This window comes from Phyllobates terribilis, unplaced genomic scaffold, assembly GCF_046119375.1.
Source record: "Phyllobates terribilis strain yellow unplaced genomic scaffold, ASM4611937v1 Scaffold_327__1_contigs__length_2127877, whole genome shotgun sequence".
NCBI classification, from domain to species: Eukaryota; Metazoa; Chordata; class Amphibia; order Anura; family Dendrobatidae; genus Phyllobates; species Phyllobates terribilis.
The window spans coordinates 1,716,118-1,729,324 of record NW_027363087.1 but is presented as its reverse complement, the minus strand read 5'-3'; the positions used below and the strand labels follow the sequence as shown (position 1 = coordinate 1,729,324).

Genomic DNA, 13,207 nt, shown 5'->3' with positions numbered 1-13,207 from the left:
GTACAGCGCCAGAAGATGGCGCTTCTATGAACGCGCCATTTTCCGGGGTGGCTGCGGACTGCAATTTGCAGCGGGGGTGGCCCAGAAAGCTTGGGCCTCCCTGCGCTGCGGATTCCAGCCCCCAGCTGCCTAGTTGTACCTGGCTGGACACAAAAACAGGGCGAAGCCCCACGTCAATTTTCTTTAAATTATTTCATGAAATAATTAAGAAAAAAAGGGCTTCCCTATATTGTTGTGTCCGGCCAGGTACAAATAGGCAGCTGGTGGTTGGGGGCAGCCCGTTCCTGCCTGCTGTACCTGGCTGGACACAAATATAGTGCGAAGCCCCACGTCAATTTTTTTTAAATTATTTCAGGAAATTCATGAAATAATTAAAAAAAATTGATGTGGGGCTTCGCACTATATTTGTGTCCAGCCAGGTACAGCAGGCAGGAACGGGCTGCCCCCATCCACCAGCTGCCTATTTGTACCTGGCCGGACACAACAATATAGGGAAGCCCTTTTTTTCTTAATTATTTCATGAATTTCATGAAATAATTAAAAAAAAAGTACGTGGGGCTTCGCCCTATTTTTGTGTCCAGCCAGGTACAACTAGGCAGCTGGGGGCTGGAATCTGCAGCGCAGGGAGGCCCAAGCTTTCTGGGCCCCCCCCGCTACAAATTGCAGTCCGCAGCCACCCCGGAAAATGGCGCGTTCATAGAAGCGCCATCTTCTGGCGCTGTACCCAACTCATCCAGGGCCCTGGTGCGGTGGCTCACTGGGTAATAAAGGGGTTAGGGCCAGCTTGGTATTATCAGCTGGCCCCAAGCCCAAAATTCATGGGGTCACGCCAGTATTAGACATGACCGCCATGAATTTCTAGTAAAGTATTTAAAAAAAACACAACACCCAGAATAAAGTCCTTTAATTGAAATAAAGACACAATTCTTTATTGTTCTAAATTAAACCATACTTACCATCACACCCATTCCAGCTGAAGCCAACGATCTCCTGCAATAAAAGAAAAATAATAAACCAACCTCATCCTTACCTTTCCATGGTTCCCACGACAGCTTCAGCTCTGCTACATCGAGATGACTGGCTGGACCGCAGCAGAACGCTGCCATCCAGTCTGTCATCCCGCAGACACTGAGAAGCGCAGGCATGCTTGCGCTCCTCACTGTCTCGCTGTGACGGCATCCAGATGAGCCGAGGTCATGTCCAATGAACTCGGCTCACCTCATGCACGTCACTGACAGCGTGGGAAAATTCTCACGCTGAAGTGCTGAGTGCAGGAGAATTCTCCCACGCTGTCAGTGATGTGCATGAGGTGAGCTCATGTCCAATGAACTCAGCTCACCTCCTGCACGTCACTGACAGCGTGGGAAAATTCTCCTGCAATCAGCGCTTCAGCGTGAGAATTTTCCCACGCTGTCAGTGACGTGCATGAGGTGAGCCGAGTTCATTGGACATGAACTCTGCTCATCTGGATGTCGTCACAGAGAGACGCTGAGCAGCGCAAGCAAGCCTGCGCTTCTCAGTGTCTGCTGGATGACAGGCTGGATGGCGGCGTTCTGCTGCGGTCCAGCCTGTCATCTCGATGTAGCAGAGCTGAAGCTGTCCTGGGAACCATGGAAAGGTAAGGATGAGGTTGCTTTATTATTTTTCTTTTATTGCAGGAGATCGTTGGCTTCAGCTGGAATGGGCGTGATGGTAAGTATGGTTTAATTTAGAACAATAAAGGATTGTGTCTTTATTTCAATTAAAGGACTTTATTCTGGGTGTTTGTGTTTTTTTTAACTTTGACTATGGGGTTAGTAATGGGGGTGTCTTATAGACGCCTCTCCATTACTAACCTGGGCTTGATGTCAGCTGGCATTATAAGCTGACATCAACCCCAACCCTATTACCCCCTGCCACCGCACCAGGGCAGCGTGGAAGAGCGAGGCTAAGTGCCAGAATTGGCGCATCCTATGAATGCGCCATTTCTGGGGCGGCTGACGGCTGGTGTTTCTAGCCTGGGAGGGGGCCAATATTCATGGCACCCTTCCTGGGCTATTAATATCAGCCCCCAGCTGTCTGCCTAGCCTTTGCTAGCTATTACATTAGGGGGGACCCCACGTCATTTTTTTGGGGGGTCCCCCATTTTAATAGCTAGTAAAGGCTATGTATTCAGCTGGGGGCTGATATTAGTAGCCTGGGAAGCTCCGTGGGTATTACCCCCTTCCCAGGCTTCAAACATCTGCCCCAGCCGTCTGCTTAACCTCCGCTAGAGCCTAAAATTAAGGGGAACCCCACGCCAATTTTTTTAATAATAAATCCTTTATTTTAATACTAAATGACAAGTACAGTAACCAACACTATCACTGTACTTCATATATATGTGACTGACATGTTTCTATATATCTAATCTATGTGTGATGCTCTATCTTTCTGTTCTAAATTGTCGGGTACCGCTGCTGAATTGCCGGCCGGCTTTTTTAAAGAGACAGTGCATGAAAACACTATTATTTTTTTAAATAAATCCTTTACACTAAATGACAAGTACAGTAAGCAACACTGTCACTGTACTTATTATATATGTGACTGACATGTTTCTATCTATCTAATCTATGTGTGAAGCTCTATTCTTTCTGTTCTAAATTGTCGGGTACCGATGCTGAATTGCCGGCCGGCTTTTTTAAAGAGACGGTGCATGAAAACACTAATATTTTTTTTAATAAATCCTTTACACTAAATGACAAGTGCAGTAACCAACACTGTCACTGTGCTTCTTATATGTGTGACTGACATGTTTCTATCTATCTAATCTATGTGTGATGCTCTATTCCTTCTTGTCTAAATTGTCGGGTACCGGTGTATGCCGCTGCTGAATTTGCCGGCCGGCTTTTTTAAAGAGAGTGTCTTCTGAGCAGTTTGTCAGCTTTTGGACACCTTTGCAGGTGTTTTCTATGTGTTTCTATGTGTTTTTGTTTGCCTGCCATTGGTTTTAACTGTGTTCGACGGTGTTCTAAGGTGTTCGACGAACAGTTCCTCGAACATCCCGGTGTTCGACGAACCGAACCGAACCCGAACACTACGGGGGTGGCTCAACACTAGTAGCCACATCACGGGCGGAACGAGCAGGGGCCTCTGTGGACCAGATTTGCAGAGCTGCAACATGGACAAGCCTGAACATGTTTTGCAGACACTATAAACTGGACATTCTATCAGGCCAAAAAATGGCCTTCAGAAGAAAGTCCTCAAAGTAGTAGTCCCACCCTGAATGTATACTCTGGTATTCTCCTGATGGTGATGTCAGGAGGGACATTCTGGAAAGTAGGCATTAGTCCACTGGTAATAGGTTTTCCAGGAGTCCATCATGACAGCACCTATTACATTCCCTCCCTAACATTCCAGTCTGCGTCTGTGAAGGTAACATAGATAGAAGGAAACTAAATAAAATAGAGTGCGTCCGTCATGGTGTGGTACTTGGAAAATTACTGGGGTTTGGGTGGAGGGAGAGCCTTTTATCCTCTTGTGTGTTCCTGTCCCTATCAAGGATACGAAGGACGACCTCCTGATAGGTTTTCCAGGAGTCCATCATGACAACACTATTACCGGTAGGACTAATGCCTACTTGTCTTGCAGGCTGAGTTAGGGGCATGTATACAGCATTGTTATACTGCTGTATATCAGGGCTGGAAGGTGGTGGTCTTACCTCATATGGTAAAAACCTGTTGACAGGGTCCCTATAATGAGTAACTAAACCTTCACTCTAAGTCTGGTGTAAAAAGCCTTGAAAAGTCGCAACATTTTTGTACAACACGAGGCTGCTCAAAAATTTAGCAACTTTTGTCATTTTCACACCCAAATCTACCAGCTACAAAAGGTTGGAGAGACGGAGTTTGGCAACCCCCCCCCCCTGTTTGTAAAATTTATGATGAGCTTATGGTGTTCCATCAAGACAAGCGTGAAAAACGCCAGTCTTGATGAATTGGTGCTTTTAATGCTTCATGTAGATTCATTTCCAATATAAAGTGATGGTGAACTCTAGGTATATACTTAGTTACAATGTTGGTTGTCCTAGCAGTGAAGATATCATACTGCATTATTTGTTTTAAGACTCTGCACTACTTAAAGAATATTGGATCATCTTTGAATGAAGAGATTGCAGATGGTTATACCAGATGCTTAGTAGCTGGTCTCCTGTCTCCAAGCCTTGCTGATGTTCAGCCTTCCAGCCTGACTCGGGTAAGCTCCCCTTACTGCCATGTTGTATTTCACTTCCTATAAAATTCAGCCTTTACAGCTTTTATCTGATATCTAGGAAGAACAGCTACAAGCTGTGTTATCAGCTGCCATTGAAACTAGCTCCATCAGTCTTTTAACTCGTTGTATCAAGCAATGGATTGTAGAAGGTAAGTGTAAACAACAAAAAATGTATTCACATTTCTATTTGTGCAAAATACACTATTTTGACTTTTCTCACCTGGTTCTGACTTGTGTAATTCACTTTGAAGAGAAACCCAGGTCAGCTCCAAACCTTCGCTTTGTGCTTGAATGGACGTGGGATAAAGTGGTCCTTACGAAAACCAATTTTGACAGAATTGGTAAGTTTTTGTATTGTTTTTTTGTAAGTATATACTGTACATGAGGTAATGGCTCTTATATATATGTCAATGGTAGTGTCCCTGCCTTTAATGTGAGATCGCATGCTGAGCTCTCATCTTTCCCTGCACTTGATGGCTGATTTAATCAGCCATCAAGTGCCTCCGCAGATGCAGCGGTTCTCCACCCACGGCTGTTAACCTGTTAAATCCCGCCGACAATCGCTGATAGTGGGATTTAACACTTGCCCACCACAAGCATGTCATGTGATCGCGAGGTGCCAATGGGTTGCCATGACAGCCGGGGGTCTGCTGACCCACGTGCCTGACAGTGTGAATATCCTGTGACCATTGTCTCGTGGCCATCACTCATAGGAGAATCATCATTTCCGCAATACATGCTGGAGCACTGCAAAAATATGCAATAAGAGGCAATCAAAGCATCGCGTCTAACCCAAAATGGTATCAATGAAAACATCAGCCCAGAGCGCAAAAATAAGCCAACACCCAGCCCCAGATCCCGAAAAATGAAGAAAACATTACAAGTCTCTGAAAATGGCGACAAGTGATATTATTTTTGTTTTTTTTTTAAAAAAATTTCCAGTTTAGGAAAAAAAAAAAACCTGCATGTTTGGTAGCTGCGTACTTGTATTGATCTGGGGAATCATATTGCTAGGTCAGTTTTACAATATATAGGGAACATGGTAAATAAAAAAAACAATTGTGGAATTGTACTTTTTTTTTTGCAGTTTCTCCGTATTTGCAGTTTTTGACTCGTTTTCCAGTACACTATGTGGTAGAATGGTGTCATTAAAAAGTACAAGGATGCATGATGGGATTAGATACACCAGTCTGGGTCGTATTGCGCATGATTGAATTGGATACACAGGTCTGGGGTGTACTGTGCATGATAGGAATAGATACACCGGAGTGGGATGTATTGTGCATGATGGGATTGGATGCATCACTGTGGGGCGTATTGCGCGTGATGGGATTGGATACACCGGTCTGGGGTGTATTGTGCATGATTAGATTAGATACACCGGTCTGGAGCGTATCTCACATTTTGTTGCTCACTGTCAGTGATACTGACAAGTAGACTGTCACCGAGGATGGCCGGCAGCTCCGATTCTGTTAGTTGGTGCTGCTCGCTGTATCATAAGCTGGAGATAGATATGTGACCCTTTTGCCATAGAAGTGGACGGAACGGGGTCACGCTTGCCACCACTGCTGCCATAGAAGTGGACGGAGCGGGGTCTTGTATTACACCACTGCTCCCTTAGAAATGTGTGAACCTGCTCCATCCACTTCTATATGAGCAATGGTGTAATGTGTGACCCTGCTCTATTTACTTGTATGGGAGCAGTAATATAGTGAATGGAGCAGGGTCACACATTAAACCACTGCTCCTATAGAAGCGGACGGAGCACGGTCACACATTACACCTCTACTCCCTTAGAAATGTGTACCCCTGCTCTGTCCACATCTATGGGAGCAGTGGTGTAATAGAATGGATAAATGTCCTGTAAATATATAATTTCACAAGCTCTCTACATATAATAAACTTACACCCTTTAGTGCCTTTCGTTTGGCACTAAAGGGTGTTTACCCTAATAAATGAAGAAAACGACGTGGGGTTCCTCTTATTATTGGTAACCAGCCAAGGTAAAGCAGGCAGCTGCGTGCTGATATTATCAGCCTGGGAAGGTTCCTGGTTATTGGGCCCTTCCCAGCCTAAAAATACCAGCCCACAGCCGCCGTAAAAGTGTTGCATCACATTAGATGCGCCAATTATAGTGGTTTGCCCAGCTCTTCCCGACTGCCCTGGTGCGGTGGCAATCAGGGTTATGGTAGTTGAGTTTGACAGCTGTGATTTGTCAAAAATCACATCTGGCATCAAGCCCTGGTGTTAGTAATGGAGACGTGTCTATCAGACACCCCCACTACTAACCCAGAAAGACAAAAACACAGACAGAGAAGTACATTTAATTTGAAAAAAACATTCCCCGGCACTTTCTCTGGTTCACCAATCTATTTTGGGGTGGTGGGGGGGGACTCCATGCTGGTCCGCTGTAGTCCAGGGAATCCTCCGTAGTCCACAAATGGAAACCTGAAGAAAATAAAGAGAGAAATAGATAAGACATTGGCCCTCGTTCACCAATTTATTTAAAAAAAAAAGTTCCCATGCAGGTCCGACGTAGTCCATGGCAACGCTCCATAGGCTGTAGCAGCAGCCACTCCAGGTCCCCATGTGCTCCACGAGACCCGGCGGCTGTGATGAGCGGTGATGTAACTACACCGCTCATCAGTCACATAGTGCTCCATACAGTATAATGGCCCCATATAATAATAATAAGCTTTATATAGCGCCAACATATTCCGCAGCGCTTTACAATTCAGAGGGACATATACAACAGTCATAAGTAACATGGTTAAAGATAATACAATAATTAAAGCAAAAATAATGACGACCCTGCTCGTAAGAGCTTACAATCTACAATGAGGTGTGGGTAACACAAAGTACAGGGGCTTATTTACAATAATGGTCCATTTAGTGCTCCATACAGTATAATGGCCCCACATAGTGCCCCTCCCTACGGGGTGATGTCCCCACATAGTGCCCCTCCATCCTGGTGTAAATGGCCCCCATCTATACAATGCATATAGAAAAAAAACACTTGTGTTTACCTTCCCTGTGCGCCCATGCAGCACGGCTTCCTGTTCTGTGTGTTTTGATCAGAGCACAACAGCTTGATGATCTCCCTGCTGTGCTCTGAGCAGGTTGATGGGGAGCACAGCATGTGTATGTGTGTATGTACACACATACACACACACTCTCACACACACTCTCACTCTCACACACACGCACACATACACACACACTCTCACACACACTCTCACTCTCACACACACGCACACACACACACACACACACACACACACTTCTCAAAAAAATAAAGGGAACACTTAAAGAACAGAATATAACGCCAAGTAAATCAAACTTCTGTGAAATCAAACTGTCCACTTATGAAGCCACACTGATTGACAATCAATTTCACATGCTGTTGTGCAAATGGAATAGACAATAGATGGAAATTATTGCCAATTATCAAGACACACTCAATAAAGGAGTGGTTCTGCAGGTGGGGACCACAGACCACATCTCAGTACCAATGCTTTCTGGCTGATGTTTTGGTCACTTTTGAATGTTGGTTGTGCTTTCACACTCATTGTAGCATGAGACGTACTCTATAACCCACAGAAGTTGCTCAGGTAGTGCAGCTCATCCAGGATGGCACATCAATACAAGCTGTGGCAAGAAGGTTTGCTGTGTCTGTCAGCGTAGTGGCCAGAGGCTGGAGGCGCTACCAGGAGACAGGCCAGTACACCAGGAGATGTGGAGGGAGCCGTAGGAGGGCAACAACCCAGCAGCAAGACCGCTACCTCCGCCTTTGTGCAAGAAGGAACAGGAGGAGCACTGCCAGAGCCCTGCAAAATGACCTCCAGCAGGCCACAAATGTGCATGTGTCTGCACAAACGGTCAGAAACCAACTCCATGAGGGTGGTATGAGGGCCCGACATGCACAGATGGGGGTTGTGCTCACAGCCCAACACCGTGCAGGACGCTTGGCATTTGCCACAGAACACCAGGATTAGCAAAGTGGCCACTGGCGCCCTGTGCTCTTCACAGATGAAAGCAGGTTCACACTGAGCACATATGACAAAGCTGTGATATTTCTATTGTATCAAACTAAGCCCGTGTGTGATCGTAGTGCAGAACTGGAATAAGCCTTCTATGGTAAACATTCATAAGGCCGATCATCAGCTAACGTGTTCTCTCTCCCGCAGGTGCTCAGCTTTTTGATGGTTCATGCCATTTCATTGATTCTCAGACACTCCAGTCTCTACACCACTGTCAGCTCCGCCTCAGTAACCTTACAATTGTCTTGAACTGTTTTAGGAAAGAGGCCAAAGAGCTTACAAAACAAGGTACACAAAGGTCTACCTAACGCATCTGTGTTTTGTTTTTCTTTGTTTTTTCATAACAACTCTAATTATAATAATATAAACAAGCTAGAATTTTAAGTTTGCCTATCATCACGAAATCTAAAACTTATAAAAACTATCGACGGATGAAACAAATGGGAATTTGTTCGGTTTTGAGAGCAGTGACCACTCAGCAGTGAGTGTCTGTTGCTGGATTTGCAAGTGGAGTCAGAGGCCGGGCAGTCACAGCTGAAGTGCTACAAGTGCTGAGCTGCCACCATCCTTTCAGATCCAAACTTCTTCCATGTCAGCAGGTTTCTCAATCAGTATCAACATTTGAATTAGTTTGTGATTAGGACAAAATGCTAAGAACCCTACAAAAACGTAACTTTTTCTACATAGACCCTTTCCCTCACCATGGGGTGCATTTCATTGAGTTTTTCTAGTACCCAGAAGTTAAGGAAATCAAGTTGACAATTATTCTTCTTGGCTTCTACCCAGTCTAATGCAGTTTTCATTTGTCAGCGGATTTTTGCCCTAGGCAGTATCATCAAATAAGTAATGTGTATCAAATACAGCAAAATATTTTAACGTATTTCCTACATTATTTGACTTGAACATTTCCTATTTTCCTTCATTAGGATTAGTTAACTTAACCAATAAGCTTTCAGTGACCAAGCTCTTAAGTCACTATGCCTCTGTAGTCCTTTGGTTTTGTCGTTGTGGTCTTCTGCCAGATAACCCAGGTAAGGGCTTGCTCCCACTTGCTGTTCAATCCAATAAAAAAATCAGATTGCACTCACCCCAATGTTACCCTATGGTGTAGCTCACATCTGCGATTATTTTCTCATGCGAAAACGATTGTACCCGAGAATTGGATTGTACGCGCCCATATAAGTCTATGGGTGCGTGTGAAACATCACACTGCACTTGGATATCACCCGAGTGCAGTGCGATTCCCGCCGGCAACAGGAGATGGAGAAATGACTTTCTCCGTCCCCTCTCCAGCTGTGCTGCGATCCCCTCATGCGAGAGAATCCGGGCACTGACACTCAGCTAACGCTCCCAGCAGAGCAGGAGCCCACACTCATTAGCATTTCTGATGCCATAAGCTAGTGGGACCCCGGCATAAACCTTCAGGGCAGAAAACATCTCCAATGCACAGCCTTTTTGGGTCCGAGAACAACATGGTCTGATCGAACCAACTCCATGGCCTGCAATAGTACTAAAGACTTACCTTCTGAGACATTTACTTTATATTGAAAGTATGTGCCATAAATAACAACTAGTTGCTGGATCAATTTATAGAGCTCCCACTCGTGAGGAAAATAGAGGTACCATTCTAATTGGTTTGCTGACCAGAAAGTAAGAGACCATGCATTCAGCTCTATACATTGTAGTATACAGTACAGACCAAAAGTTTGGACACACCTTCTCATTTAAAGATTTTTCTGTATTTTCATGACTATGAAAATTGTACATTCACACTGAAGGCATCAAAACTATGAATTAACACATGTGGAATTATATACTTAACAAAAAAGTGTGAAACAACTGAAAATATGTCTTATATTCTAGGTTCTTCAAAGTAGCCACCTTTTGCTTTGATGACTGCTTTGCACACTCTTGACATTCTCTTGATGAGCTTCAAGAGGTAGTCACCGGAAATGGTCTTCCAACAATCTTGAAGGAGTTCCCAGAGATGCTTAGCACTTGTTGGTCCTTTTGCCTTCACTCTGCGGTCCAGCTCACCCCAAACCATCTCGATTGGGTTCAGGTCTGGTGAATGTGGAGGCCAGGTCATCTGGCGTAGCACCCCATCACTCTCCTTCTTGGTCAAATAACCCTTACACAGCCTGGAGATGTGTTTGGGGTCATTGTCCTGTTGATGCCTTCAGTGTGAATGGACAATTTTCATAGTCATGAAAATACAGAAAAATCTTTCAATGAGAAGGTGTGTCCAAACTTTTTGTCTGTACTGTGTGTAGGACACTAAAACAGTCGAGTGTTTCCCTTCTCCCATCATCTACAATGCATATAAGGGCCATTCACGCATGTGACATTTCTTCATCTGATCTACTCCTTTCTGTGCTACAGGAATCAGGATTCGCACATTCTGCCACAATACGGCTCCCCCAGAAATGACCCCACAGCACACCATAATTACCTTCCCTTTCAGTGCTATGCCTCGCTGGTCTTCTCCATGACATATAAAATACATATGACCAAGCACATGGTTGAGGGCACACAGAAGGGTATCCTGGGCCACAGATTATGCACTTTTGATCTAGAGCAAGAATTTTTTTTTTTTAATTAGCCAATGGCCTTGTTGGATAGGTCATCAAATTTGTTGTGACCGAACAACCCCCTTAACTAATAAATGTTTTGCTGCAATTGTCACGATTTTCTTGACCAAAACAAAATGAATGTACTTTTTGTTTTTCATTTTGCTATATACTTGTGTTTATTCTCCCTTTTTTTTCCTTGTTCATTTGGTCAGATGGAGCCGTGCAGTTGACCAGGCCATACTACAATTATCAACTGGTTCAGCACTACTATGCTGAGCGTCGGAAAAAGCTGGAGCATTTGTCTAGGTAGTGAAAATGTTGCTCTGTTTTCTGTAATACGGACTTCAGTTCCCTACCACTTTTTCTAGTCAGTTTGTCAGAAATCCCTATTGGAGCTCATTCAGACGTCCATAAAAACTGTCTGAGATGGAGCTGCAATGCACATTCTGGCCACTGCTCTCCAGACTCGAGAGTGACCGGCTCATAGAAATACATGAAGCTGTCACGCTTGGGTCTGGAGACCCGCAGCCAGTCTGTGCATTAGCGTCTGTGCTTAGACGTCTGAATAAGCCCTTTGCTGATGGTGGTTTTTTTTTTTTTTTCCCTTGACACAAAATTGAAAAATCTAAAGGAAAGAGTCTTGCTCCTTTTATTGGATTTATTCCCCAAAAATTGCATGCTAGGTAACACATTCATCCTTCTCCATCACCCCATTTCTGCCGCATGAAAGTGCACACGTTTTAGTTGGAGCAGAGAGCTTTTGGTGTAAATGCCATCATTGGGACCGGATTGGATTAGGTTCTTCTGTATAGATCAGAGGCTGTTAATTGCTGTCCGACCTACATGTTACTTTGTGCTGCTGGAAAGCCACAATTACAAGGTTCTAGAAGCGCTGGAGTGTCCAGGTCTGACCGTATATAAATGACCCTGGGCTGAATACTTATTGACAACATCCAAATCTGAGACTGTTAAGGGGGAGAAAAAAAGTAACATTTAATTAAATATAAGAAAACATTTTAAATTTGTAAATGTATATGGCCATGATAACAGATGAATAAAACTTCTCAGACATTTTCGGAAGGCAGAGATTACAAAATTAAAAAATTGTTCTGAAGGCCAAACGTGACCCTTGCCTTTAAGGAGTTATACAAACTGATTAATAATATTGCGCAACATTTTTTTTATTGCTTTTAGGGGTATAAAGGTAACACTTTTTATGTTTCCTATGTTACAGAGGTAAATGGAATTCTACCTTGATGATCGATAACCTGATTTCTCGGCTTGGAGAAAGAGTTGAGCATTTATGGAAGAGAGACGGTGGCTCAGGCAAATATCCACCTGCTACCTTGCATGTAAGAAAAACCAATAAGGCAATCTTATGTTTATGCCATAACTGTTTAGTACTGTTCCAATCACTTCAAACCCATTTAACTATACATCACAGGCCAAGTTCTTTCTCTTCCAAAGTGTTAATGCTAATTGGGTGCTGAAGTGGAACTTACAACTGAACCTCATTGAAATGCATGTTGAGTGTAAAACAGCATGGAAAGTATCTGATCTGTTTCTGCTGTGGACTCTTCATTATGATCAGTAAAGGTTCTGGTGTGTGGTCCTCTTTAAGCGTTTGAAAACATTTTCATACCATCTTTTTATCGATTACTTCAATAAATTCTTGGATGTTAGAAGCTGGAACATTTTTCCATTGCAGTTTTAGACCTTTATACTTTATCCGGTAGCTTTAACAAAAGTTATTGGATATATCGCTACTATTTCAAATGTCTGCCTCTGAAGTTGATGTAAAGTTCCTAATGCTTAGCGGGCAACAGAAGGTTGTCCAGCAACTCAATGAAATAACTTTTATTCCTCATCCATCTCCGCCGGTCATCGATCCACCAAGGCTGATGCTGCAGTGGAGTGCTATTGAGCCCCTAATCCATAGAGGTTCCTGAAGGGTTTAGCCTGTTGACTTCCAAAAAAAATTGGAAGGATGAGTATTATAACCCACCCTCCCCAAAATCGCACTGTTGCCGACTGAATTGCTCCTCCAAACCTCTGCCTTAGGGGCTTCCTCCTGGGTTTGTTTGGGGATTGTCTCCTTTTTATTTCCTAATTTTCAAAATGTAATTTGTAGTGCTATATCATAAAACTATTTTATCTCGCTCTCCCTGCTCGGGATAATCTGAGGCTTGACTTTTTGTTGTCAATGGGCACTTTTCACGCTGTTTGTGGGACGGTCACTTTTTTTTTTTACTGGCTTTCAGTCCTGGGCTTCTCCTTTGCCTCCATCTGATCTTCCTGTTCGTCTACACCTCCTTTCTACAGCTCCAGCCACCTTTCTGCTGCCAACATAATTTTGGGACGCAG

General features: G+C 43.9%; 1 protein-coding gene across 1 annotated transcript in view; it reads left to right on the top strand.

Moving 5' to 3' along the window:
- Positions 1–13,207, top strand: part of LOC141221657 (protein ELYS-like) — a 120,174-nt gene that overhangs the window by 39,440 nt on the left and 67,527 nt on the right. The window contains exons 12-18 of the mRNA XM_073666554.1: positions 4,084–4,212; positions 4,289–4,379; positions 4,482–4,571; positions 8,418–8,558; positions 9,197–9,301; positions 11,056–11,149; positions 12,078–12,195. Coding sequence (XP_073522655.1) covers positions 4,084–4,212; positions 4,289–4,379; positions 4,482–4,571; positions 8,418–8,558; positions 9,197–9,301; positions 11,056–11,149; positions 12,078–12,195 — 768 coding nt within the window. The remainder of the gene's footprint in view (positions 1–4,083; positions 4,213–4,288; positions 4,380–4,481; positions 4,572–8,417; positions 8,559–9,196; positions 9,302–11,055; positions 11,150–12,077; positions 12,196–13,207) is intronic.